Below are 26,488 nucleotides of genomic sequence, written 5' to 3'. Positions count from 1 at the left end.
ACTCTACTTCCTCTCGACTTCCTTACCTACGACTTACGACCGACTTAATCAGTAAGGCGTCACACCCTGTCATGGTGTGAGCTAGATCGTCTCATAAATATGATGAAGTTACAATAGTAGAAGTGTGCCTTGGCACTTATCCCGTCTCATCGCACGTAAGGTTTCAATGTCGTCGTGATCCAGTGATTGGTTAGTGGCCAGACCGGCCACCCGTGGACCTTCATCTCCAGTTCCATGTGCAAGTGGCTGAGCTTTCATCTCAACGTGTGTGTTTACACCAAAATCGTCTGAAGCTGGTGCCGACGAGTCTTTGGTTGTGTGGGAGACACCTGAGAGTATCTACCGGACGATGTGATAAGACGTGAAAACCTGGACACGGCGGTGAGATCGATTCACATTTCTGTTTCATTGTGACAATGAGAGAAAAGCCTGTGATAATTGTGATAAAACGTTAATTAATAGTTTAACATATAAAAGGCCTGTGATAATTGTGATTACGCTGATTAATGGTTTAACAATATAATTGAATAAATGTTATAGTTCTCTCTAAACTTTGTCTATTCCATTGTTGTCATCCACTCAATGTTTACTGGGGGAAAAAATATTAAAGAACCGGGAGGTAACGATCAAGAACGTTACACCATGGGCGCAGAATTTGTGTTTATGGATGACAACGCCCGTCCTCACCAAGCAAACATCGTAAACGAATGCCTTGAATCTGAGGATATAACCCGTATGGAATGGCCAGCATTCTTACCTGACTTGAATCCGATAGAGCATGTTGGGGCAAACTTGGCCGACGAGTTGCAGCCCGTCAACCACCTCCTACATGTGTACCGGAACTTCAGAGAGCATTGCTTGCTGAGTGGAGTGATCTTCCCTAAGATCAGATCGATAATTTGATACTCAGCATGCCTAGGCGTTGTACGGACTGTATTTCATCGCATGGGAGACATACAATGTATTAACCATCATACCAACCATGTAATAGTAAGTTTTTGTAAAGGAGATATTTTTTACAATTGCTCCAGGGAGCAAAAATCGTAGTTTTTATGAATGGTATCATACATATACCATCGTTTTTGTTCTTTATCTTTTGTTTAATAAATGGGCTTTATGAATAAGTAACGTTTGTTTTGTTTCTGAACCTTTATTTGCCGGAGCTGGCATTATCCTTAATTTATAGACATGGGTGTATTTGGAGTTGCTGGTACACTGTTGGTCCATATCTATTTTTTCTGCTGGTTGTGTTTTACCTGAGCACTGCAAGCCTGAATTTTAGAATGTCATAATAGTGCTGTAGATCAATTAATCATTTAATTATAATACAGTAAAACCTGTCTTCGCACAGCAGAACCTGTATTAAGTGGAAACCTGTCTGTGTAATGGAAAAAAAATATTTTTCCCGTGATTTCAATGCCAAAATACACATTAAAAAACATGGATTAAACAGAACCTATCTAACGTGGAAACGGAAAGGAAAATTTTACCCTTTGACAGAAAATTTCATACAAACACTTTGACCATTTCGTGACCAATTGAACAAAGGGTCATACAAAATATTAGCGCTCCTATCGAAATTTTTAATTCAATTACTGCTTGCCCATGCGAGTTCTACTTCACCCACCCTTAGATTTGTAAAAACCGTTACTTTACTTGATACTGCAGTTTTTGAAAAGCCAGAACGTAGGTAAATGCAGTCATTTCAGATAAAGACTGGTGATGGGGTGAAGTTTCATACAGGTGCTGTGAAAACCTAAATATTTAGTAATTATATAGAGTAAATAATGTACATTATACTTTGTTTTATGTTCATTCAAATTAATTAGTTTATTTTCAATTGATTTATTTTTACTATACTGTACTTCAATTACATATGAGATTGTTACATAATTTTACACATTATGCCAATTGAACCTCTATTAAGCGGAAACCTGTGTTCAACGAAAAAATCCTCGGTCCCTTGCGATTCTGTTAAAGACAGGTTTTACTGTATTATCAAAATATAATAATATATTTCAATATAATCAATTTTATAACTATCGTAATCAATTACAGAATGAATTGTCATTTCACATGCTATGTATGTGGATCGCAAATTTTAGTTTTTTTTCCCCCAGAAATAAAACTATACCTCCCAATAGCGCCCACATTTTCACAGTCCTGTTAGTGGCTGCTGTTGGGAGATTTTACTGTACATACAGGGTGTCCCATCAAGACCATCCAAACTCTGGGCAGCCAGATTCTTCACTTGAAATACATAAAAAATGCCCAAAGAACTGTACCTGTATGACCCATAGTTTTTGAGAAAAATGCAAAAGAAAAGTATGATGTCATAACCGGTGCAGGAAAAAAAAACTTTATTGGAAACATGAACATCGGTATTTGCATATGTTTGCATAGGAAGATGTTCAAAATATCCGTCATACATATAGAGGCATGCATGTGTGCACTGTGGAATGGCTGTAAAGTTTTTTTTCTTGCACCAGATATGACGTCATACTTTTCTTTCACATTTTTCTCAAACTATGGGTCATACAGGTATAGTTCTTTGGGCATTTTTTATGTATTCCAAGTGAGGAATCTGGCTGTGCAGAGTTTTTGGGGTCTTGATGGGACACCCTGTATATATGCAAATATATATGTGTATGTATGCATACATTGAGTACATGTTCTGCCACCCCTCCCTGGAAAAGTTGAAATATCGGTCCTGCCACATCATGGCACTTGAATATCGTTAAAGAGACTGTCACCACATGACACACCAATACTTTGGATATCACCTTCACTATTAAAAACTGACGCAAAAAAGTCATTGAAGGCACCACACATGCCTACATTGCTCTGTACTCTAGATCCTTTTATCTGAGGAGGGGGGCAGCTGTCCCCTTACATCCATTGTTGACATATTTGAAAAAAGATTTTGGATCAGCGCCAATGTTATCTGCCAACCTAGATTCAACTTCTTTTTTACTTTACCTAATCACTTTTTTCAGTAATCTAATTAGTTCTCCTGTGCAGAAAATGGCAGAGGTGCGGCAAGAATGATCCTGTGCTTTTTTTCACCTCTTCAGTTATGTTCTTGTGTTGGGACTCAAACACAAGTCTGTGTGACTCTTAGAATGAGGTTGAGTGGAGTTTTTTATGCCATTAGTGCTTGTGAATGAAAATGCAATCATTGATATCTCTGTACAATAGTCAAAGTCAATCAAGCTATTTACTCATGTGATTGTAATGCATATTTTAAGAACAATTTTGAAAGTTTTGATATACCTAAAAATGAATGTAATCATCATTTTGATGAAAATGAAATTTTTTCATATTTTAGACCCATATTATTCAAAGATGAAAGCTCAGGTGAATGGTGTGTTCCATTTGTTGGCAGTGATAAATCTGTATGCATTAGAACGCAGCGTTATAATTTTAATCTAGCAGGTGAATCTCCAGTAAGTAAATTTTATTCAAACAAACTTATACCTTTGTATTGTTCTAAATTTTCCTATGATATTAAAGTAATATTTTTTCATTAACCCTTGGGAACGTGGGGTCCTGACTAGCCTAAATTCAATTTATATATCTGTGTAGCGGAGAGGGTTGGAAGGTTGTGATCTCAAGGTGTGGGGACTTTTAAGTTAATGACCTGTCCATGGTCTTATATCACCTGTCTTTTTTTCGCCCTTGCCACAGCATAGAGATAATGAAATGTTTGGCTTTCAATAGTCAAATGAATTTTTTCTCCTTTGTTAATTGAAGACCAGAAATGGTAAATGCAATAAGTGCTAAATCACAAATTTTACAAGAGCGAAAAACAAGTTTCAGGCACCATAGACCAATGTGTTAAGGGACATCTGCTGACACATTTTTCAACTATTTAGAATGATTAAAAAGACACCAACAAATAAGGCAAATACACAAAAATACAAAAAACCTAATGCATTTCAACACCAATGGGTGTCGTCTTCAGAGGAAAAATATTTAACCACTAGTCATACTGACAGAGTTTCCCACTTGGGTTGAATACCAAATGTTAATGCTCGGTTGCTCAGTGGAAAAAGTGCATCTGTTCACTTCAACATCGTGGTAAGAATGAAGCTGTGAGCCTGCTTGAGATACTAATGCAGCTTGTATTTAGAATGAGTTTGACACTCATCTTATTTTTCAGGTTGACAGCCTTGGTATTTACTATGTTTTGAGGCAGAAATTTTTTTTTGTGTTCGCTGCATTTACCATTTCTGGTCTTCAATTCTTCTTTCATTTATGAATGATTTTTGTTTAAAAGAAATTGTTTCAGCCAGCTATAAGATGCGAGATGTAACTATTATGAAAATCAGATGCTATGACGTCAAACAGACGTGGACTTACTTTTTTTCCCTTTTTCTTTTCTTCCCAGGTTGTTTTAATAGGATTGTGAGGAAGATATTTTTTTAATATTTTTGTTCATTTGTATGAAGCATATTGAACTGATCTTGTTTCAGTGAATTATCAATATGCCAAGATGGTATGAACTTTATATTAATTGAACCAATAAAATTGGATATGAAATATTGATTATACCAATAAAATTGTTTACCACAATCCAATTGGTTATGAAATATTGTGACTGATATTGCTTTCACTGTGTATCCCCTTTGGTCAAATAGCAATCCTTCAATTTCAAAGCACAATCAGCCTTGGGTTCCATTTGTCTCCTTAAAAGGGGCAAATGGAACCAAAGACCTGCTAAAAAGTAAAATTAATCTTGGAAAGGGGTCTCTGTAGAAAATAAATTTAAAAATTTAGATCCTAAAAATAGCAGGATACAAAACCTGCCGTCAAATTTTCAAGAAGTTTTGTCTACTTCTCCAGCTTGGGTGCTATGTTGAACTTGCTTCATTGAAAAAAAAAGTAGTTCATTTACTTCAATGTACTTTACACAAAACTACTATAACATAATTTATTTGTTGTCAGTCAAAAATCCAGTCAGAAATTTGTATAATATTACGATAATACTATACAGATTAGAGTTTACAATTAAATTATGTATTTTACAATATTTGAAAGAAAATGCAAAGAAAAAGAAAAAATATTTGAATGGACATGGTAGGAAAAAAAACCAGTTAATTCATATGATGAAGAAAGCTGGGACAGCAGTAGCTAAAAGCTAGTAAAATGCTTTCGACCCTATGGCATCTGTACTTGTGATACACATAAATCTTATTTCTTTTGACCTGAAAGAAAAATAAAAAGAATGAAGTATATCGACCCAATAGGTATAAATATATTTATTAAATTAAAAAGTGAATTATGGAAATCAAAAGCTGATATAAGAGAATTTCTGCTACATTTTTTTTTCTCACTTTAATTCAATGACAAATTTTTAATAATGTAGAAGGGAGAGAAAAAGCTAGGAAAAAATAAATAGAATCTACACTTGATGTTAACTATCTACATAACCAAATTGAGTTATTGTTTCCATTTAAATTTACCTGTAAAATTATTTATTATTTGCTATAGAAAATTTGATATCAGGTTAAATTAATCTTTTATTTCATCATATTTGTTTAAATTTCATTTATTGTCTTCCCATTCATTAATTTGTTAATGTGACATTGCTATTGCAGTACTTTACTAACCACAGTTGATGAAACAGAAGGAAAGTTGCTTTCACAATCAAAGGAGTTTCATCTGAGTTTCTGTGAAAAGTTCATAATTGGTTGTATAATTAGTTTTGAAGAACGCATCAGCGAAAAGAATAATTTTTTAAGCAGGACCAAGGGTGTCACTTCACAAGGCGTGTTGATGTGGGGAAAAGATAAAATGGTATGGATAAAGTAGGGGTACTGATAAGGACAGGAATGGAAGACCCCTTGCCGCTTAGAGAATCCGGTATTGTCACTTCGTCAGTTTGGTTATGGGGAACAGGTGTTGAAAAAATCAAAACAGAATGTATAAAGGGAGAAACATTTACAAAGATAGCATTTGAATAAAATAGTGTTTTTGGCGAGAGGAGGGGGGAGGGTGCCCGTCTACCATCGTGAAGGTTGTTGTCTGGGTCCCGGGTTCGAACCCAAGGGAGGATATAGATAAGATATTTTCTCTAATGAACTCGAGGCGACCACCGATAGACAGCGCCTTCACTTCCAACCCATCTCACTAATGGCAGTAAATTGCAATATAGCGATATGGACAGAGTTGGTGTTTGGTGGAGTAGGAGGGGGGAGGGTGAAGGAAAAGAAGACCTTTTTTTTTATCAGTGATAACAAGTGCTTTTGTACATATGTACACGTGTGGACTGTTCATTCCAAGGGATTTTTATGATGGTTAAATACAGTCATTTTGAACAATGTTAAGGATTTATTTTGAACACTCAATGGCAGAGAATTCCAAATGTGAATACCGAAGAAAACCGTATTTTTCTTGAAATTTGTTCTCGCTGTAGGGGTCAGGATACAGTTTCTGGAGAATCTTGTTAGATATCCATGTGCAGGGATAGGAAAAGAGGGAATATGTGTTGGTTTATGTAGTGATTCATACATTATTATAGCTAATGTATTATAGCCATATTTTAACATGAGCACCCATTCAGATGTAGTCCAAGCTAAAAAAGACACTCGTATTGAAATATGATTGTTTTTCATGATGCAAATTGTCAAACATCAATTATGCACTGTTTTTTTTGCATTTTATGTGTTGTTGAGTTTTTCATTTTACAGTGCAAACTTTTTTGTACTGAACTTTTTTTTTAACGTAAAATAAAACTTTAGGCCATGATAAGTATTTTAGTGTGAACCACACCTTTTTATGTAAATCGGTTGATTTGTCATTTATTTTTAAAATGTTTCCAGGAGTTCTCACCCACTCTGTATTTCGCGCATTAGGTTCATGAACCAGAATATTCACATTGCCATACATTCTCAATGTGAGAGGGGTGCCCCCTTTCCCTCCCCACTTCAGTACATGACGCTAGATGTTGCAAACAATTGTATTCTCAAACTGGATGTTGCAATTTTCTTTCAGAGCTGTTTCCTGGACTGTCTTTCTCATATTATCCTGAAGCAAAGATGCAACTGGGGGGGGGGGGGTTCTTGTGCCCCAGGCACAGATTTCATCCTCCAACCTCATCTTCAACATTACAAGAGGGCATCAAAATACGTACTTGTCCCGCCTGGCGAGTCTTTAGTGGCAGCCCTGATCGGAAGCAAGCTGGGCTGTGGTTAGAATAGTATCGTTGCCCTCCTTGCAACTTGGGTTCTTGTATTCTGGGAATTTCGACACCGATTGGTCAAAGCTTATAAACAGGTGTGAGAAAACACACACACACACACACACTATTCTGACCAATAAAACTGGCCACAACAATAATTTTTCCCAACTCTAAAACAGAACCGCTTAAAAAAAACAGAACCCGAAAAATTCTAGGAATTTCGACGGCTATTATATAGTGAATGTGTGTGTGTGAAAAATAAACACTAACACTCATATCAATGAAAAGATATTTTTTTCAAAGTGGAGCAAAGAATTTTCCCCAGAAAAAAAAGAAAAAAATTCTGCAAACCTGAAAAAGAGGACAAAAGGGTGAATTCTCGGAAATGTATGAAGATGCTTGAAATGACATCAAAAACGAGGACATGTCGTCCTAAAGGAGATTGGTTGGTAACCGTAATATGGTAAATATGCAAAAAATTCCAACTGTTTTTAAATCCTAATAGTAAGCATTTCAAGTTTCAAAACAATAAGGTAGAAAGGGGGGGGTGTAAATAAGCAAATCAGGTGTCTCATTCTGATGAAATTCAAATCAAGGACCATGAAAAAATGTAAATATGTAATCTTTTTAATGGGCTGGTTAAAGCCATTCTCCATAGTTAGAATTTTGCATTGCAGTTTTTTTAGGCTAATCCTGTAAAGTAGTTTACTGTGTAACTATTGTGTGTACTACACAAAGTAACTTCACACGATGATTACTTATGGAGGGTAGATAGTGGAAAATACCTATGTTATCAATCATCCTCAATGAAAACAAAAACTGGTGAAGAGCTTAAAAAATTACATTGATGGTGATTTTTAGTGAAATATAACATATATACAGTGTGCCTCCTCTAAAATGGTCACTCAGCATTCGGCAAAAAAAGTAGCAGTCTGCAGAGGTGACAGCCAAATAGAGGTTGTATGACAGGAAAAATGCATTTCAGGGGTGAGGGTGCGTGCCAAAATAATTGTTTTCAATGTCACAAAAAAATCTTATGCTCAATTTGTTTATAATGCCAAAAAAAAAAAAAAAATACATATACAGTGGCACCTCGCTAGAATGATACTTGATATAACGATGAATTCCTCTACAACGATATTTTTTTGAAATCTTGTTTGGAATAGTCTATAGTCTGAAATGTTAAACTTGTTTCGATACAACAATATTTTTTACCAAGTATGATCAACCCCTCTACAACAATATTTTTTAAGAGGATTTTGAAACCACTATTAAGTTTATTATTTTTATTTATTTTTTGCTCAAAATGTTGTCTATTTTTTAACTCATCTCGCATGTTTCAGTTCTTCTGAGGACAGACTAAGACTAATAATATCTGTATTGGGCATTACCTAATCACCAAAAGTGTTTGGTATTGCTACTTTTTGTGTGATACACCAAAGTGCATTATGATAAACCCCTTTACAGGGCATTTAACTAACAAACACATTAAACTGAATTTCTGTTATTAGCTAATTAGTTAAAATATTTTGCAGGAAATAGGTACTGAAAAGCTAATTTTTGGTGTTACTAAGAACTTCAATTTGAAAAAGTTGTCAACAGCAGCATAAATTTGACACATGATGATAATTTTGCCTCTCAATATAGCAATAATTCCTCTACCAAGATATTTTGCCTTGTTCCGGTATTGTTATATATATCGAGGTTTCTCTGTATTTTATGCAGAACTTGAAATTCGAGATCATCCAATCAGTTCCTTAATCTGTATTACCTGGGATCTGTTCCTGCCTTGTAACAAGTTGTACCTTGTTCTGCTGAATCTCTGCTTGCTAAAGAGTGAAGAAATCATCAAAGTCAAAACCTCCACATCCTTTACCTATTCAGTAAAGATCATAGGTTATTTGTCTGGTTTACCCAGTCACCTCGGAAGCAAATTTTTAAACTGTCTTATCAGTAACACAACTGTATAGCATTAGCCTTTTTCATCCTATTTACAAATGTTTCCAACCTGATAGTACCACACATGAACAGAAAATCGTATTTATGCTAATATATAAAGAGATTATAAGGTTATATACAAAGAGAATTACAGTGGAACTTTGGTTAATGAGCAAAAATTTTGAACAAATTTCGACACTTAACAAGTGATGATTCACATTAAGAGCAAAGTTTTTGCACTTTATTTATTTTCACGCTATCATAACTGAGCTGATGGTTTTTTGCTTTCGCCCACACACGTTATGGAATATTGGGTAATATTCTCCACTACAGTCTCTGGTAAGCGTGCCTCACTCGGAAAATTAACACTCGTGTGAGTACAAATATTTACGATATGAAGCTATATGTAATATTGCAGGCAAGCGTATGTGCACTTGACATTTTTTATTAATTCTTTTTAAATTCTAGAGAAAACTGTGGGCTGATTGCATTATTGAACATGACTTTCAAAGAGCTAGCTCATGAACAGGAGCCACTACTTGTCAAAGATATTGTGTGCTTGAGGAAGGCCATGGACTGGAGGTGCATGAGGATAACGTTCAAGAACTAGTGACGAAAAATGTCTAGAAGTTGATGGTAGATGAAGTAATGGATTTCTTTTGCTTGCACCAGCAAGAGTTTATGAATGACATATCATCTGAGGAAGAGAGAAGTAAGGAGAAGTCCCTCTCATAAAATGAGATTAGAGAGATGTGTAAAATGTGGGAATCTGTGCAAAACTCTGTAGAAAAGAAACACCCAAATAAAGCTGTAGCAGTGTGTGTGAGCAATGAATCTGTCCAACGAACACTGTAATTTTCCATTTTCCAAAAATCATAAAAAAGGAGTAAAAAGCAAGTGTCATTGGATAAGGCTTTAAATTCACTCCAAAAGAATAAGTTTGTAAAGAAAAAGAACAGCGAGTCCATAAATCGTCCTAAACTATAGTCCTCCTCTCTTTTGTTGTTTAGAGTATTTGTAAACATCGTATTGTATGTTTAATTATGGCTATTATGTTTGTTTATTTTTATATTATGGTTCTTTTATTGTATTATGTATTATTATTGTTTAATATTGATTGAATGCCGTTTTTATTAATCATAATTATGTGAATGAATAATTGTGGAACAAATTATCCAAGTTTTTATTATTTCATATGGGGGAAGTTTGATTCGAATAACAAGCTGTTTGGATAATGAGCACGATAGTGGAACAAATTAAGCTTTTTAACCGAAGTTCCACTGTACAAGCTCTGGACTGCATTGGAAAGAAAAAAAAAACTTCTTTTCGTAAACTCTTATCTATAAGCAAGTGGTCAATGACCGCGGAATAGGGGTGATTTTTGTATTATGTATGTGGAGCCTATTGCCAGTTTCAAGAAAAACTGTCCGCAAAGGGAAGTTGGCCGGAGAATAGAGGTGGCTGCCTATGGAAGTTTCACTGTAGCAGTTTCAAAATATCATTATAAAGGGATTTATCATATTAAAGGATATCATCTCATTGAGAGGATTTTAACATCAGACTACATGCAATACCAAACAATAATTGAGTATCATTCTAGAGGGATTTATAATTATATTAAGTATCCTTCTGGTGAGGTCCCACTGTATTCAAGTATTTCAAAAGGATGGATCATTAAATCTTCAAATATGAACAGACATTTTAGATATATATCAAGCCAAAGATTTGGGAAAGCATTTTAAACACTCTTTTGTTATTTTCCCCTCGTTTTTGTTTCTATAATTTCACTGTTAGTAATTATTTGAAATGATTGATTGCCCTTATTTTATCATGCACTTATAAATAAAAAGTTTTTTTTAAAATCAAATTGTAGGTAAATTACTTTTCTAATTTTCTTTGAGATGCATTTTTGAATGGACTTTATTTATTACTAAAGGTTTCAAAGTGAACTAAAAGCAGATGGTTTTTTTCACTCTAGGTTGGAGTTAGGGCATACTTGTGTGTTGGGTCCCTCTTCAATGCTATTGGTGTTCTCATTTTAGGCTTGATATTTGTTATTTTTACAAAATTCTCCTATGGACGTGATCTTTTGAAAAAGGTATTTTATTTTTTTCCACATTGCATGTCTTTAATGTTCTGTATTTTCTTTGTATGAAGTAAACAGTACTGAATAAAAGATCTTAAAAAGTTAATAGATTAATATGATGATGAGAACCTTTCTCTCAAAACATCAAAGTTAGTTCTCGGAAAACAAAGAACCGGTCTTTTGTTATCAACCTTACCTAAAGAAAACTGACGACATGATGATCACTGAAGGGACAAGAACTGAACTCTTTTGGGACAAGTTTTCTTCCAGTGATCACAGAGTCGTCAGTTTTCTTTAAGTTTTCTTCGGGTAAGGTTGATAACAAAAGACTGGTTCCTTTTTTTTGGAGAACTAACTTTGATGTTTTGAGGCAAAGGTTTTCAAAGACTAGTTGGAATCAGTCCGGGTGGTAAGTCAATGGGAAGAATTTGGTACGAAGCTATCTTCTGTTTTGCACAACATCATTCTCTTTGTTCAAAAAAAGTCTGTTAGTACATTACATCCCCTATGGTTCATGGATAGCGTGCGTGACCTTTATCTTGAAAAGAAACCAGCATTCACGGAAAGTATAAAAGTGTGCGAGGTGACATGTCATTGTTTACTGATAAAAGAAGAGTATCAAGGGATAGTAAAAATGAAGTTGAATCTAGGTTGGCAGATAACATTGGCTCTGCCCCAAAATCATTTTTTAGCTTCGTCAATAATGGATGTAAGGGAGCAGTTAGCTCCCTCTCGATCAGAGGGTCTAGGGTAGAGAGCAATGTAGGCATGTGTAATGCTTTCAGTGATTTTTTTTGTGTCCGTTTTCAATAAAGAATACAATATTAAATGTATGTGTGTTGCTTGGAGTAATAAAATCCTCAACGATGTTCAAGTGGAAGATGTGGAGGTACTAAATTTTCTGAAAATGTATGTGTGAGCAAAGCACCAAAGCCAGATGATATTTATCCTAGGGTCCTCAGGGAATGTGCTAATAAATTGTTGGGGCCAGTTGCACAAATTTACAGGAGTAATGTTGCTGAGGGTATTGCCCCAAGGGATTGGGAGCTTGCTAATGTTCTGATATTTAAAAAGGGTAGTAGAGAGGCTGTGTCCAATTATCGTTGAGTGAGTTTAATGAGCTCCCTCTCGAAAATTTTGGAAATTATTATCAAAAAGCAATTGGTGAAGTAGCTAGAAAAGAATAGTATATTGTCAGATAATCAGCATGGATTCAGGAAGGAGAAGTCACGTGTAACCAACCTCCTTTGCTTCTATGACTAAGAATTTGGGTAAGGGCAAAAATGTAGACATTGTTTACCTTGATATCCAAAAGGCATTCAATTGGGTCCAACATGGTAAACTCTTGAAGCATTTACACAAGATTGGGGGCAATTTGCTGAATTGGATAGAATCGTGGTTGAGAGATAACAGATTATTGTGAACAGGGAATTCTCTAATTGGACAGGCGTCACTAGTGGAGTTCCTCAAGGAAGTGTCCTTGTCCCCATACTTTTTTCACTTTTTATCGATAAACTAGATCAGGGTATCAATGGAATTGTTAGCAAATTTGCAAATAACGTGAAGCCAATGGAGGGTAATCGGGAATCAAACGATAGGGAGTTGCTCCAGACCAACTTAAACAGGATTGCAACATGGGCAAATGAATGGAGCATGACATTTAGCGTTGATAAGTGCATGGTCGCTCATTTTGGTTTGAACAACCCACGGTTCTCTTACGAGTTGAATGGTGTCACTATCCCGGATGCAACTAGGGTCACCGATTTGGGAATTCTCATTGACGAGCGGCTTAGGTTTTCTGAACATTGTTCAGCGGTGGTCAAAAAATTGAATAGAATGCTCAATTTTATTTTCAAAAAGGTGTCTTTGCATTCTCCTAAAGTCATTCTTCCGCTTTTCTGAGGCTTAGTTCGTCCTGGAGTGGAGTATGCTGTAAGGTTTTAGATACCATACCTACGGAGAGATATGGACTTGGTTGAAATGAGTGCAGAGAAGAGCTATGCATGTCCTCGTTGGCACACACAGCTTGAGTTATGATGAAAGTCTTCATTATTTGAATAGGTTTACATTGGATGAACGCAGATGTCTGAGAGATATGATCGAAGTGTTCAAAATTTTCAACAGTGGATAGGATGGACCATGATTTATTACTTTTATTACATGATTTACCGTCAATCAACTTCTTTTACAGGGGGACACCAGTATCGTTTGGTAAGGTACATTTGTAGGTTATGGTGTCACAGAGAATTTTTCTGTAATAGGGTTGTTAATAAATGGAATAGCTTACCACCGAGGATAGTAAATTCTAACACTATTGACACGTTTAAAAAGAAATACAATAAACACGTTGGGGTAAATCGAGAAGCTATTCATACTTAGAATAAGACAACCGTAAATACATTTTATGGGCATTGTATAATATTTTATCATGTATATATTACATGATAATATATTATACAATATGTACATTGCATATGTAGATATTGTTTATAGTTTTTGTTGAAGAATGGGGTGGGTTCACACTGGTGCAATACGGAAAACGATGCAGCAGGTAACTTGACATGAATTTGTTAAGAATCTGAACTTCAAGTCTTTTAACCAATCTGCGTCGAGTAGCATGCTGCATTGCTTGCCGTGAACCTGGCCTTATTTTGCAACAATGCAACGGTTAATATAATACAGTGCAGTAAATTGCTTCATTTGTACTTCAAAGTAGTAAAACTACTTTTCAAGGTCACACAATCATGATAGATGGTAAAAAGGGAAAAAAGAAAAGTTTGAGAGGTTTCTCTTTGTTTTATTTTTTTTCCCTGGGAACTAGAACGCAATATGCGTCCCATGGGCCGCGTTGATAAAATTTTTATTAGTCCTTTTCTGAAATTCTGGTTATTTGGTGCATCAACGGCACCTCTGAAAATTATGCTTTCATATGTTTCTCTTTTTTTCACTGCATAAGCCACAGACAGTGAAAGTCGTTACCATTACACAATAATACTGCTTTTAAGCAATTTTACTTGAATCAATGAATAGTCATCCTCTCCTGTGGGTTATACTGAACACCCATTTCCATCATCAGCGCTTTTATGTTGAAACACACACACATTGAAGAAGGGGGGGCGATAGAACAAAAAGTTTGAGAAACTCTGGTCTAGGTACTGTTTTTAAATCACCATTTAAGTTTTAATCTTTTTTTATTTCATTTATATAATCATTACTGTTGTTATCAGATGGATTGTTTTGATATATTGTAATGAATATAAATAATATGTATTTTCAGTACCCAGAATTATTTTCTTATGGAACATTCAGTAAAGCTCCCCCAATTAGGAAAAATGTGAGTATATTTATTAAATTTAGTTTAACAAATTAATTAGTTATTAATTTTTTTGCATCACTTTAGATTATATAATGAGGTTTGTTGATATAAAAGGTTTGTTCAAAAAGTATCTGACATTAATTTTTTTTTGCATAAAGCCAATGAAGCTAGGGGGGCGTGGTTTGGTGCACATATATTCTGGTGTGCATGTGTGAATTTTTACCTGCTGCAGAAACTGGCAGCTCATGAATGAGGTCAATGAGGGCATGTGAGCGCTGCCACATTTTGTTTTTGACAAAATGACAGGAAAAACGTGAATGCTACTGCATTAAATTTTGTGTGAAACTTGGTTATTCCCAAGTGGAAACAATCTGCAAGATTCAACAGACCTTCGGAAATGAAAAAATGTGCACCACACTGATAAAAAAAATGATACAACTGCTTCAAAGATTGCTGCACATAATTGGAGAGTGAAAGACTTGCTGGTAGACCCTCACATCCAGAAACGAGATTGTTACTGACCAAGTGAAGACTCTGGTGATGCAGGATCATCAACTCATGATCAGAGAACCTGCAGACAAGGTGAGCAATAGCATTGGATCCATTCATTCTAGTTTGACTGATGATTTGGTCTTCAGGAGATGTAATGGAATAGTCATGCTAACAGTCTTCTTCGACTCCAGTGACATGGCTGATCACGAGTATGCACAGCACGGCAAAACCATCACCAGCTTCCATTAGTGCCGACATATTTTTGCTTTGTTCATCATAAGATGGGCTTAGTTGACATATTGGGCGAACCTGGCCAGTTCCCCTCATATTGTTATATTTTATTGCCATTCCAAAATATTGATACTTAGTTATTTATTGCTGTGTACGATTATGCAAATTGATTGTGATGACATAGTTTTTCCTGTCTCTCAACGGTAGATATGTGTGGTCCAATTCAGCTGAGAAGAAAAGTGTTGCGATTGTGTATATATGCTCACTCTGAGTAGAGCACAATCACATTTCTTCATACTCTATTGTTCATTACTTAAGCTTATGCTGATTTATTTTGCCATTGGCAGGACTTATATCCAATAACATGTAAAAGTAATCTCTAAATTGTGCCTAGGTACTTGCTTAAATCCAACTGGACCGGGATATATCTTAAGAATTATTACTGAGTCTCTATTTGAGTCTGTTCCAGTGGATGTGAAGGGCTTGGGATGCATCATGAACCTATGATGATCTTGCTGTGGACCCCTACTGTCGACTCCATCTATGTTAATGCCAGAGTAGTTGGATACTTACGTCTCTCTCCCTCATTGTTATTTATGTTCAGAAAAATCTACTGGTGCTTCATAAACTCTTTTCATGTTTCATCAGCAGCTCAGTTATACTACAGGGTTCGTACAGTCCTTGAAAATCCTTAAAAAAAAAAATTCATTTTCAAGTCTTTAAAAGTCCTTGAAAAATCATTGCAGTCCTTGAAAAAAAAAAGTCATTTTCAAGTGCTTGAAAAAATTTTTTTTTTGTGAATTTCTTCCATCAATTTTTGTCCCCCTTCAACTAGATCCCCCTTTAAATCATATTCCACTGAGGCGAAAACGTGTAGAGCAGCAATGGCACAATGATTATGAGACAATGTTCAAAACAGGACATATAGTCACATGTACTTCAGGTATTTCTATGCTTAAAAAGATGTTGCCCAAAATCTGGCGGTAAAAAATGTTCTAAGATATTGCTTCAAAATATTTTAAAACTATTGAATTAATGAATGTCAATTGCATACACGTGGGCTGACCATATTTCCTCAATAAAAATTCTGGAAAACCACCAATTGCCACCAAAAATTATGCCAATGGTAAGTGAAGTTGCAAATATTGCCAAAGAAACACCAAAGGCAGAAAAGAAGCACCATTGCATTGAAACAGTAGATTTAAATGAATTCTATGGGAGAGAAACGTTAACATGAAAATATTTAAAGTCATAATTATTATAATATAATTCATAGGATTACTGAAATTAAGGTATTAAAATTATTTTCCCAAAGAATAAAAATTTCAATAGGCTTTGTTGAAAATATATGGAAAATAATGGGACGTTTTCATAAAAAGTTAGGATGACCAAAATTACATGAAAATATAGGAATGTCCCAGGAAATAGAAGTATAGTCTCCCTAGATATATAATTACATGCTTTCTATTTTTTTTTTATCAAAGGCATATTTCTATACTGTTTCAAACATAAAATGATTTCTACTTAAATGTCGTTTGCATACTAAACTACAAAGGCTTTGATTTAAAAGCAAGATCACCCCTTTAGAATTGGACATTAACTACAAATTGAATTGAGAATCGTAATTGTTTTAAAAAATTATATATCTTTAATAAATTTACATTTCTCTCTCAAACTCAAAATTAAAAATGAGGAAATGGTGAATATAAATTTTAAAAATCCATGTAATTTTATTTTATTTTTTAAATCCTGATTTTTATCAACCGCTGTATAAATGTCCTTGAATTTTAAAATTTTTTTACTTTCAAAGAGTATGAACCATGTACTATTCCAAGTCATCTGGCAACTTTATGATGACATGACAAGATGGTCTCATCTCTCCAAATGTGTCCATGTTGGACCTGTACTGTCTAGTTAAATATGGGCTGTCTTGCTTGAACTTGGCTGAAATTTAGCATAATTAGTCAGTAACCCTATGAAAGATCTGAGTCCCTCCATATTGGCTGGCTCAGGTGCTTTCTCAATAGCATCCAACTTTGTTTGGACAGGATGCAGACCATCTGAATCTATTCTGTGCCCTAAATACTCTACAGATGGCTGAATGAAAACACACTTTGATGGATGCAGTTTGATGCCAGCCTCTTGCTAGGTTGTCAGAACCCTTTTAGGTTCCTTAAATGATCTTCTGATGATTGGCCTGTGATGAGTAAATCATCTAAATAGCACAAAGCGCTATCATGTCCCTGCAGAAGCTTATCCATTTCCCTCTGGAAGATAGCAGGAGCTGAAACTATTACAAATGGTAGCTTTGTATAATAAAATAAACCCCTATGCATGAGGATATATCAACAGATCCAAAATAACTAGAGGTTATGAGTCACTTCATGCTGACTCTGCTGTGTGTGTGTGAATAAACAATGAGTTCCTAATCCTAACTCCAGTCAAGACGCCTACTCCAAGTGAAGTTCCTAAAGGTGGAAGCTGGCAAGATTCAAGTTAAGCTATTGAGTGGCAAAGGAGACTGGACACTATGGAAATATAGGATAAAATTTGCATTAAGTTTCTATGCTGAGGCTTTAGATGTAGTCATTGGGAAAATGGAACTGCAAGAGAAGCTATTGGATGGATCATCAGCAGCTATTGTAAGTCAATACAAGATTGAATTGAAGGAGTATAATAAAGCAAATAACTTGGCTATGATGGTTCCAACAAATTCAATGACAGAAGACACATTACAGAAAGTAATGAGATTTGACTGTGCTAGGGATGTATGGCCAGAGCTACACAAGCTATTTGAAGCCACATCTGAAAATCAACTGTACAACATTTGTTTACAGTTCTTCCAGTTCAAGTGGTCATCGATTGAGGATATGACAGCAAACTTATCCAAATTGAAGAATCTGTGGAATGGGTTTAGAAAGTAAACAACAAACCAAGCTTCCACATATGCTGCCGATATGCAAGATACTCAATGCTCTTCCATAAAGTTAACATGCCTTCAAATCAAGTTGGTTGATCCTGAGTGAAGAAAAAAGAACTGTTGATGATTTAATGACACAGCAATGTTCTCATGAGCGGGAATTAAGGACAGGCATCAATTAAAGTGAATCAGGTCACAAAGCACTAGTTGCAAGTTTCAAACAGAAGAATACCCAGAATCATCAGAAAAGAGAAGAAGGCACATCTTCAAGTAAGAAATACAGTACGTGTAATTACTGTCATCTGAAAGGGCATTGGGTCAAGAACTGTTGTAAATGGATTGCTAATGGTAAACCACTGAAACCCAGTTCAAGTCATTCCACAAGATATCAGAGTAGGATGGTGGTACTGCTGCTGCTGTCAGTACGACTTTCTTAGCCATAGATGATGTTTTTGCTGCATAAGGGAATTGTGATGATTGGTATGTAGATAATGGTGCATCTAAACATGTTATCAAGAGTAGTAATTTCTTCATAGACTTTGAACATTCGAATATCCATATGGTATAACTGTGGCAAATGGAAAAGTACTAACAGCCATTGGGGAAGGTACAATAAGAATAATGCCCATAGTAAATGGTAGAAAACAATTTAAAAATTTACAAGATGTCTGGTATGTTCCTGATATTAACAAGAGTCTGTTTTTGAAGTTTAGTGTTGGTCACAACGTGTTATGGTGAGCAGGAATTCTCTGACTTGACAGGCATCACTAGTGGAGTTCCTCAAGGAAGTGTCCTTGGCCCCATACTTTTTTCACTTTTTATCTATAAACTAGATCAGGGTATCGATAGAATTGTTAGCAAATTCACAGATGATGCGAAAATAGGATTGAAACATGGGCAAATGAATGGAGCATGAAGTTTAGCATTGACAAGTGCATGGTTGCTCACTTTGGTTTGAACAAGCCATGTTTCCGTACTCTTACCAGTTGAATGGTGCCACTATCCCGGGGATGCAACTAGGGTGACCGATTTGGAAATTCTCATTGACAAGCAGCTTAGGTTTTCTGAACGTTGTCCAGCGGTGGTAAAAAAAGCGAATAGTATGCTCGATTTTATTTTCAAAAAGGTGTCTTCACGTTCTCTTAAAATCATTGTCCCACTTTTTTTAGGCCTAACTCATCCTGGACTGGAGTATGCTGTAAGGATTTGGAGACCATACCTACAGAGGGATATAGACTTGGTTGAATGGGTGCAGAGAAGAGCTACACATGGCCTCGTTAACACACGTGGCTTAAGTTATGAAGAGAGACTTCATTTTTTTAATATGTTTACATTGGATGAACGCAGGTGTCAGGGAGTTATGATCGAAGTGTTCAAAATTTTTAATGGTATGGGTACAATGGACCATGATTTATTAATTTTCTGTCATTCAACTACTTTTACAAGGGGACACCAGTATCATTTAGTAAGGGACAATTCTAAGTTATGGTGTGACAGAATTTTTCTCTAATGGGGTTGTTAATAAATGAAACAGCTTACCCCAGGGGACAGTAAATTTCAACACAATTGATGCGTTTAAAAAGAAATATGATAAACATGTTGGGGTAAATTGAGAAGCTATCTGTACTTAGAATAAGACAACCATAAATACATTTTATGGACATTGTATAATATTTTATCATGTGTATGTTTATAATTTTTGTAGTTGCATTTTTAATTGGGTTGCTGTATTTGTCCATATTTGTTATGGCAGGGCTCCCACTCATCCTACTTTCTCGGTTTTGTCCTACTTTCTAGTTTTTGTCCTACTTTTCCTATTTTTTTTACCAAATCCTATTGACAAAATTTGTGTAATTGATTTTAATTGAGCAGGAAATTATTGATACATTGCCAATATTACAAATGTTGGAGAATGCAATTAATGATTCTGCCAAAGCAGAAATTGTATCATTTTTAAGGTAATTGAGAGGGGGAGGGGGGTATGTGGACCATTTGATTGATTAATTTTTCATTTGCTTAGTTTGAGGGTTCAACAAGTATAATAGTCATTAAAAACTTCTGTCTGGATGGAAAAATAATTTTGTATTTATTACTTCGTGGTCTTGGACAGTAACTTTCATCATTCAAAATTATGGTGCAAATAGGTGAAACAACAGTTTGCATTTCAAAACAGTTGGATACATAGGCATATTCTAGGTTTGGTGATTCTGATGCTACCCAATAGCATTCAGTTGTCTTCTGTATTTTTAAGGCATGTACAGGCATAAACAATATTTACAATGCTCAGCAAAGAGCTAGAAACGGAAGTGCTTCATTTTTCAAAAATGATTACACTGGCATTGAACAGTAAAATGTGAACAAAACAGAAAAATTTAAAAAATGATGAGCAACGCAGTAAAACTATCTGGTTCACCTTGCCTTATTTACGTTGGATCTTGTAATTTACACATTTTGCATTGTGCTTTCGAAAGTGGTCTCGAAGGTGTGTCATTTTAAAAAAAATGTACATCTTCGAAATTTGCTGTGCCTTGTCAAAGAGAGTTTGGAAGACTCCTAAAAAGAATGAAATACACTGCTGGCCACCGTAAATGCAACACCCTGAAGGAAGCATGCAAATAATGTGAAATTTACAACATGCATTAGCGGAGGTGAGATATGCAAATGATTAGAATTTCAGCGCAGACGCACATCACGTGCGCCTGTGGCGCCACTTCAAAGCGCTATTTAAGGCTTGGAGATTTTGACGATTTGAAGTACGGCAATTGTGTTTTTCTTGTGGTTTTTTCAAAAAAACGATCAATTATGCCTCGTAGAAAACAGCGATCATCTTTTGATCAAGTATCCGAGTTCGACAGAGGAAGGATAGTGGCCTACCGAGACTGTGGATTATCTTTCAGGGAAATCGGTAGTCGTGTTGGACGAAACCAAACAACTGTAATGCGGATTGCAGATATGTGATCGTTGGATGCAGGAGGGTATGACGGACCGACGTGTTCGATCGCATCCACCTCAGTGCACCACTTCACGTGATGACAGGCGTATTGTGCGCATGGCAGTGACGGATCGCTCAGCCACATCACGAACCATAGCACAGCACATTCAGTCTGTACCGCATCATCCAGTGTCTGCGCGTACCATTCGATGCCGTTTACAGCAGAGTGGTCTGTCCGCAAGACGTCCATTGCTTCGTCTACCCTTGACGCAGAACCACAGACGTCTCCGCCGCCAATGGTGCGATGAAAGAAGGATGTGGACGGCACAATGGAATGAAATTGTCTTTACTGACGAGTCACGCTTCTGTCTGCAACACCACGATGGTCGGATTCGAGTCTGGAGACACCGTGGAGAGAGGATGCTGAACAGCTGCGTTATGCACCGGGTATTATAGTATGGGGCGGTATTGGATATCACTCTCGCACTCCTCTAGTACGCATTGCCGGTACTTTAAAAAGCCAGCGCTACATCTCCGAGGTGTTGGAGCCAGTTGTCCTTCCTTACCTTCAGGGCTTGCCCACAGCCATATTTCAACAGGATAATGCGCATTGAAGTCTCCAAGAAGGAAAAAAAAAAAAAAAAAAAATGGTGGAGGTAATTGATCAATCAGATCTTCTAGATCTCTCTGTAAGATGGTGTCATTTGGATCCATTTATTTGCCACCAAATGACACCATCTTACAGAGAGATCTAGAAGATCTGATTGATCAATTACCTCCACCATTTTTTCTTCTTGGAGACTTCAATGCTCATAACATGATATGGGGTTCTAACAGCAACACCCCTCGTGGGGAAATGGTAGAACGGCTGTTAGAAGACATGGACCTTGCCATCATGAATGATGGCAGTTTCACTCATTTTCATGCCCCAAACAATAGTTTCACTGCAATAAATTTATCGTTATGCTCACCTTCACTCTTGCCCAACTGGTCCTGGTCGGTTGATCCGGACTTCCACGGGAGCAATAATTTTCCTCTAGTGGTTAAGTGCCTTGATCGAAGCCATAGCATACCTGAGGGTCCTCCTCGGTGGAAGCTTGTGGCCGCCCGATGGGCAGACTTCACGGTCAAGGCAGAAATCACGGAGGATATGGTTTCGCAACCCGACGTCGACCACTGTGTCGACCTTGTCACCGGTTGTGTCATCTCTGCAGCAAATGAATCAATACACAAAGTCTCCTCGAAACTTCCTAAATTTCCTAAACCTTGGTGGAACCACGAATGTAATCTTACTATTAAAGCACAAAAGAAAGCATGGAGTAGGTTCCGGCGGTATCCTACCCATGACAACAAGTTGGCATTTTTAAAAGCAAAGGCGATAGCGAGAAGAACTAGGCACCAGGCTCAACGCGAGTCCTGGCAAAAGTTTACCACTGGAATCAATTCATCTACTTCATCTAAAGTCATTTGGGACCGGATCCGAAAAATCAATGGTCATTATCAGTCTCATCCACTTACCATTTTAAATACCAATGGCACTATCATCAGCGATGTGAGGGATATTGCGGATACCATCGCCGCCCATTTCGCCGCTGTCTCCAGTGATGCGAACTATCCCTCATCGTTTCATCCCATTAAATCATCAGCCGAATGTACATCGTACACCTTCCGGCCTTTTACACCGGAGGGGTACAATTCATTGTTCACCCTTCATGAACTCACGACGGCCTTGCAGCGAAGTCCTGACTCAGCTGTAGGGCCCGATGCTATTCATTATTCCATGATTCGGCATCTCTCATCTGAATCACTCTCACATTTACTCATATTATTTAATCGGATCTGGGTCAGTCATTCATTTCCTGACACCTGGCGAGCAGCCATTGTTCTTGCATTCCCGAAGCCTGGCAAAAATCCTCAGCAACCTAACAGTTACAGACCTATTGCTTTGACCAGTTGTTTGTGTAAGCTCATGGAACGCATGGTCAACTATCGCCTTATGCACTACCTTGAGGTTAACAATATTTTATCGAAACATCAAAGCGGCTTTAGACGGTTCAGGTCCACAACATGCAATCTATTACGCCTTGAGACATCAATAAGACAAGCATTTGTGAAGAGGGAGCATATGCTAGCCATATTTTTCGACATAGAAAAGGCCTACGACCGTACTTGGAGGCACGGAATTCTTTCCGACCTCTATAATAGCGGCTTGCGGGGCAACTTGCCCATTTTCATTAAGAACTTTCTTGCTCGCTGCATCTTCCAGGTACGGATCGGAAGCACATTATCAGCTCCCCAAATTCAAGAACAAGGTGTACCTCAAGGTAGCATTTTAAGTGTAACACTTTTTATTTTAAGACTCAACGGGGTGTTGAACCAACTCCCGTTGTCAGTCACTGGCGCACTCTACGTGGATGATCTGTTGATATCTTACCAATCAGTGAATATGAGGTCAGCCGAGAGACAATTACAAACCGCTCTCAACAAGATTAGCAAGTGGGCTCATGATAACGGCTTTTCATTCTCCGCTGACAAGACTGTTGCTATGCACTTTTGTCGGCGTCGAGACCTACACGATGACCCACAGTTGTTTCTCAATAACAATCTAATACCTATTGTAGAAAATACTAAATTCCTCGGCATCACATTTGACAAGAAACTCACTTTCAAACCTCAAATTGCGCAATTAAGAGCTCGTTGCATGAAGACGATGAACCTCTTGAAAGTCATCTCTTCTACATCGTGGGGAGCTGACCGTAAGTCGCTCCTCCACTTATATAAAGCTTTAATAAGATCGAAGCTCGACTACGGCTCCATTGTATACGGGTCGGCACCTCGGAGCTATCTGAGTGTGCTCGACCCGGTCCACCATCTCGCCCTACGGATTTGTTCTGGAGCTTTCCGGACGTCTCCAATGGAGAGCCTGTATGCCGAATGCAACGAGCCATCACTGACATCAAGACGCCTGCAACTTTCCTTGAAATATTTTATCAAGATGAAGTCTTTTCCAGATCATCCACTTCATCGTGTCATTTTTAATCCCTCATTTCATAGACTATTTGCTGCTCGCCCTTCATGTGTTCCATCTTACGGTCTTCGTATGAGGGCACTTGTGGAAGAACTAGAATTAGACATCAGTCGTGTGGCTCCAGTTGCTTGGCAACTGGCACCATGGGAGCAGTCTCTGCCAGATGTCTCTCTTTCATTATCATTATACCCTAGAGCCACCACAGCAGATGTCATATATCGACAGATATTCTTTAGGCACAGGGGTAGGTACAACAGGTACTTCCCCATATATACCGACGGCTCCAAGAGCCCTGGCCATGTCGGTTGTGCCTACATCTGCTGTGAGGAGACATCTTTCAAACTTCCAGACACATTTACTATATATTCGGCAGAACTGTACGCAATCCTTCAGGCTCTACGTCATATACGACGCAAACGCCACCGACGATGCATCATCTATAGCGACTCTCTCAGCGCATTACAAGCACTGTGTTCCTGTACGTTTCACACTCATCCATTCATTCATGGCATTTTTCATGAACTGCATTACCTCATTCATCATGGTACCACAGTAAAATTTTACTGGGTACCAGGTCATGTAGGAATACCGGGCAACGAAAAAGCAGACACCGCAGCTCGAACAACAACTAACATTGACAATAACCTTTTGGTACCTGCCAGTGACCACTTCTCAATCCTCCGGGAAGTGATGCATCACCGCTGGCAGGATCATTGGAGCCATCAGATAAATAATAAACTTCATGCCATCAAGCCCACACTTGGCCATTGGCGTTCGAGCTGCAGAACTAACCGAAAGGAGGAAGTTCTGCTTGCCCGGTTACGCATAGGACACAGTCGTATCACACAATCATATCTTTTATTACGAGAGAGTCAGCCACAGTGCCCACATTGTCAAAGTCCATTGACCATTGCTCATGCTTTTACTTGTTCATATCATCGTCATCATTTTACGACCGCTTTTGGTCAAAGTCATCTTTCACTTCATGACATTTTAAATGACCATAGCGATGCATCTCGCATTTTTAAATTCATTAAAGTCATTGGTTTTTATAACAAATTATAGATTTTTACAATTCATGTCATTGTTTTATGCTTTACGTTGCTTTTTATTATGCATAATTTTAGTATTTTGACATGACAAAAGGATGATTTTTCTTATTTTTATAATTTGTTTTGGCGCAGTTTGACCAAATTGGTCCTTGCGCCAGAAAATTTAAAATCCAATCCAATCCAATCCGATAATGCGCGACCACATGTGGCACGCATTGTCGAAAGGTTCTTCGTCAATCGCCAGATTGAATTGCTTCCCTGGCCAGCTCGCTCTCCGGATCTTTCGCCGATAGAAAACATGTGGTCCATGGTTGCTCAACGATTGACCCAGGTTACATTCCCAGCTGCCACACCAGATCAACTTTGGCAACGCGTGGAAGCTGCTTGGTCTGCTGTACCCCAAGAGCACATCCAAAGTCTCTTTGAATCAATGCCGAGGCACGTGGCAGCGGTGATCTCCAACAATGGCGGCTACTCTGGCTACTGATCTTGGCAGGAACCACACTTCACAGAAGTCTATAAATTTAATCATTTGATGCTTGGTCAACATGTTATCTACAGAATAAATATTGTTGCGATATCTCTTGTCTTTCTTGGTGTTGCAATTTGGGTGACCAGCAGTGTATATATGAGGAGAGACAGCAAAGAATTATCTGTGGTTGCTAGTGTACTCTTTTGGCCAAAAATTTTTTTTGTAACCAAGTTATTTGTCATTTTGTTTTGGCTTTACTGAAATAGTGCCAGGGAAAAAAAAGTTAATTTAAAATTAAAAAAAAGAATTTTAATTATTTAAAAAAAATTTTTTTGCAAAAAAAAATTTTTTAGGGATTTTTTTCCATTATGCTATGATTATGTTGTCTAAGGGGGTTACCCTCCCCCATCCTACTTTTTAGTCCTCCGTTTTTCTACTTTTTCTCATTTTTTGAGTGGGAGCCCTGGTTATGGGCATCTTTTTCTCAGCCACCTCTTTGGGCATTTTGCCTGTTGTGGCCTTGTAATTATATTGTACTGGAATTGTTTGTTTTATTAACAAAGGAAAGTGTTACAATATTATGTTGATGGACAAACAATTGATTTATTTTTATTTCTGTTTTTGCTATCTGGCTACACATTATTAGTCAAGTATTTAGATTCAGAGTTTTGGCAACAGTACAAAAAACATGGCTGCTGAAGTTTGAACAACAGATGTTGTCTCCTATTTTTAGTGTTTAAATCTCTATTAAATGTGTGTCTTAGTTCAGTTAAATATTCTGGTTATAATCATTTACACTCACACGCATCATAAGTAGGAAGGATATATCAACAGATCC

General features: G+C 37.1%; 1 protein-coding gene across 1 annotated transcript in view; it reads left to right on the top strand.

Moving 5' to 3' along the window:
• Window positions 1–26,488, top strand: part of LOC149074167 (saccharopine dehydrogenase-like oxidoreductase) — a 95,079-nt gene that overhangs the window by 51,509 nt on the left and 17,082 nt on the right. The window contains exons 8-10 of the mRNA XM_089246640.1: window positions 3,329–3,446; window positions 11,100–11,219; window positions 14,485–14,541. Of these exons, the coding sequence (XP_089102766.1) occupies window positions 3,329–3,446; window positions 11,100–11,219; window positions 14,485–14,541 (295 nt within the window). The remainder of the gene's footprint in view (window positions 1–3,328; window positions 3,447–11,099; window positions 11,220–14,484; window positions 14,542–26,488) is intronic.

The sequence above is a fragment of the Pholcus phalangioides genome, unplaced genomic scaffold, assembly GCF_987345545.1.
Source record: "Pholcus phalangioides strain wild (caught in Gottingen) unplaced genomic scaffold, Ppha-v1.0 ptg000017l_1, whole genome shotgun sequence".
Lineage (NCBI taxonomy): Eukaryota > Metazoa > Arthropoda > Arachnida > Araneae > Pholcidae > Pholcus > Pholcus phalangioides.
The sequence above is the reverse complement of the archived record's forward strand: the minus strand, read 5'-3'. Positions and strand labels throughout refer to the sequence as shown.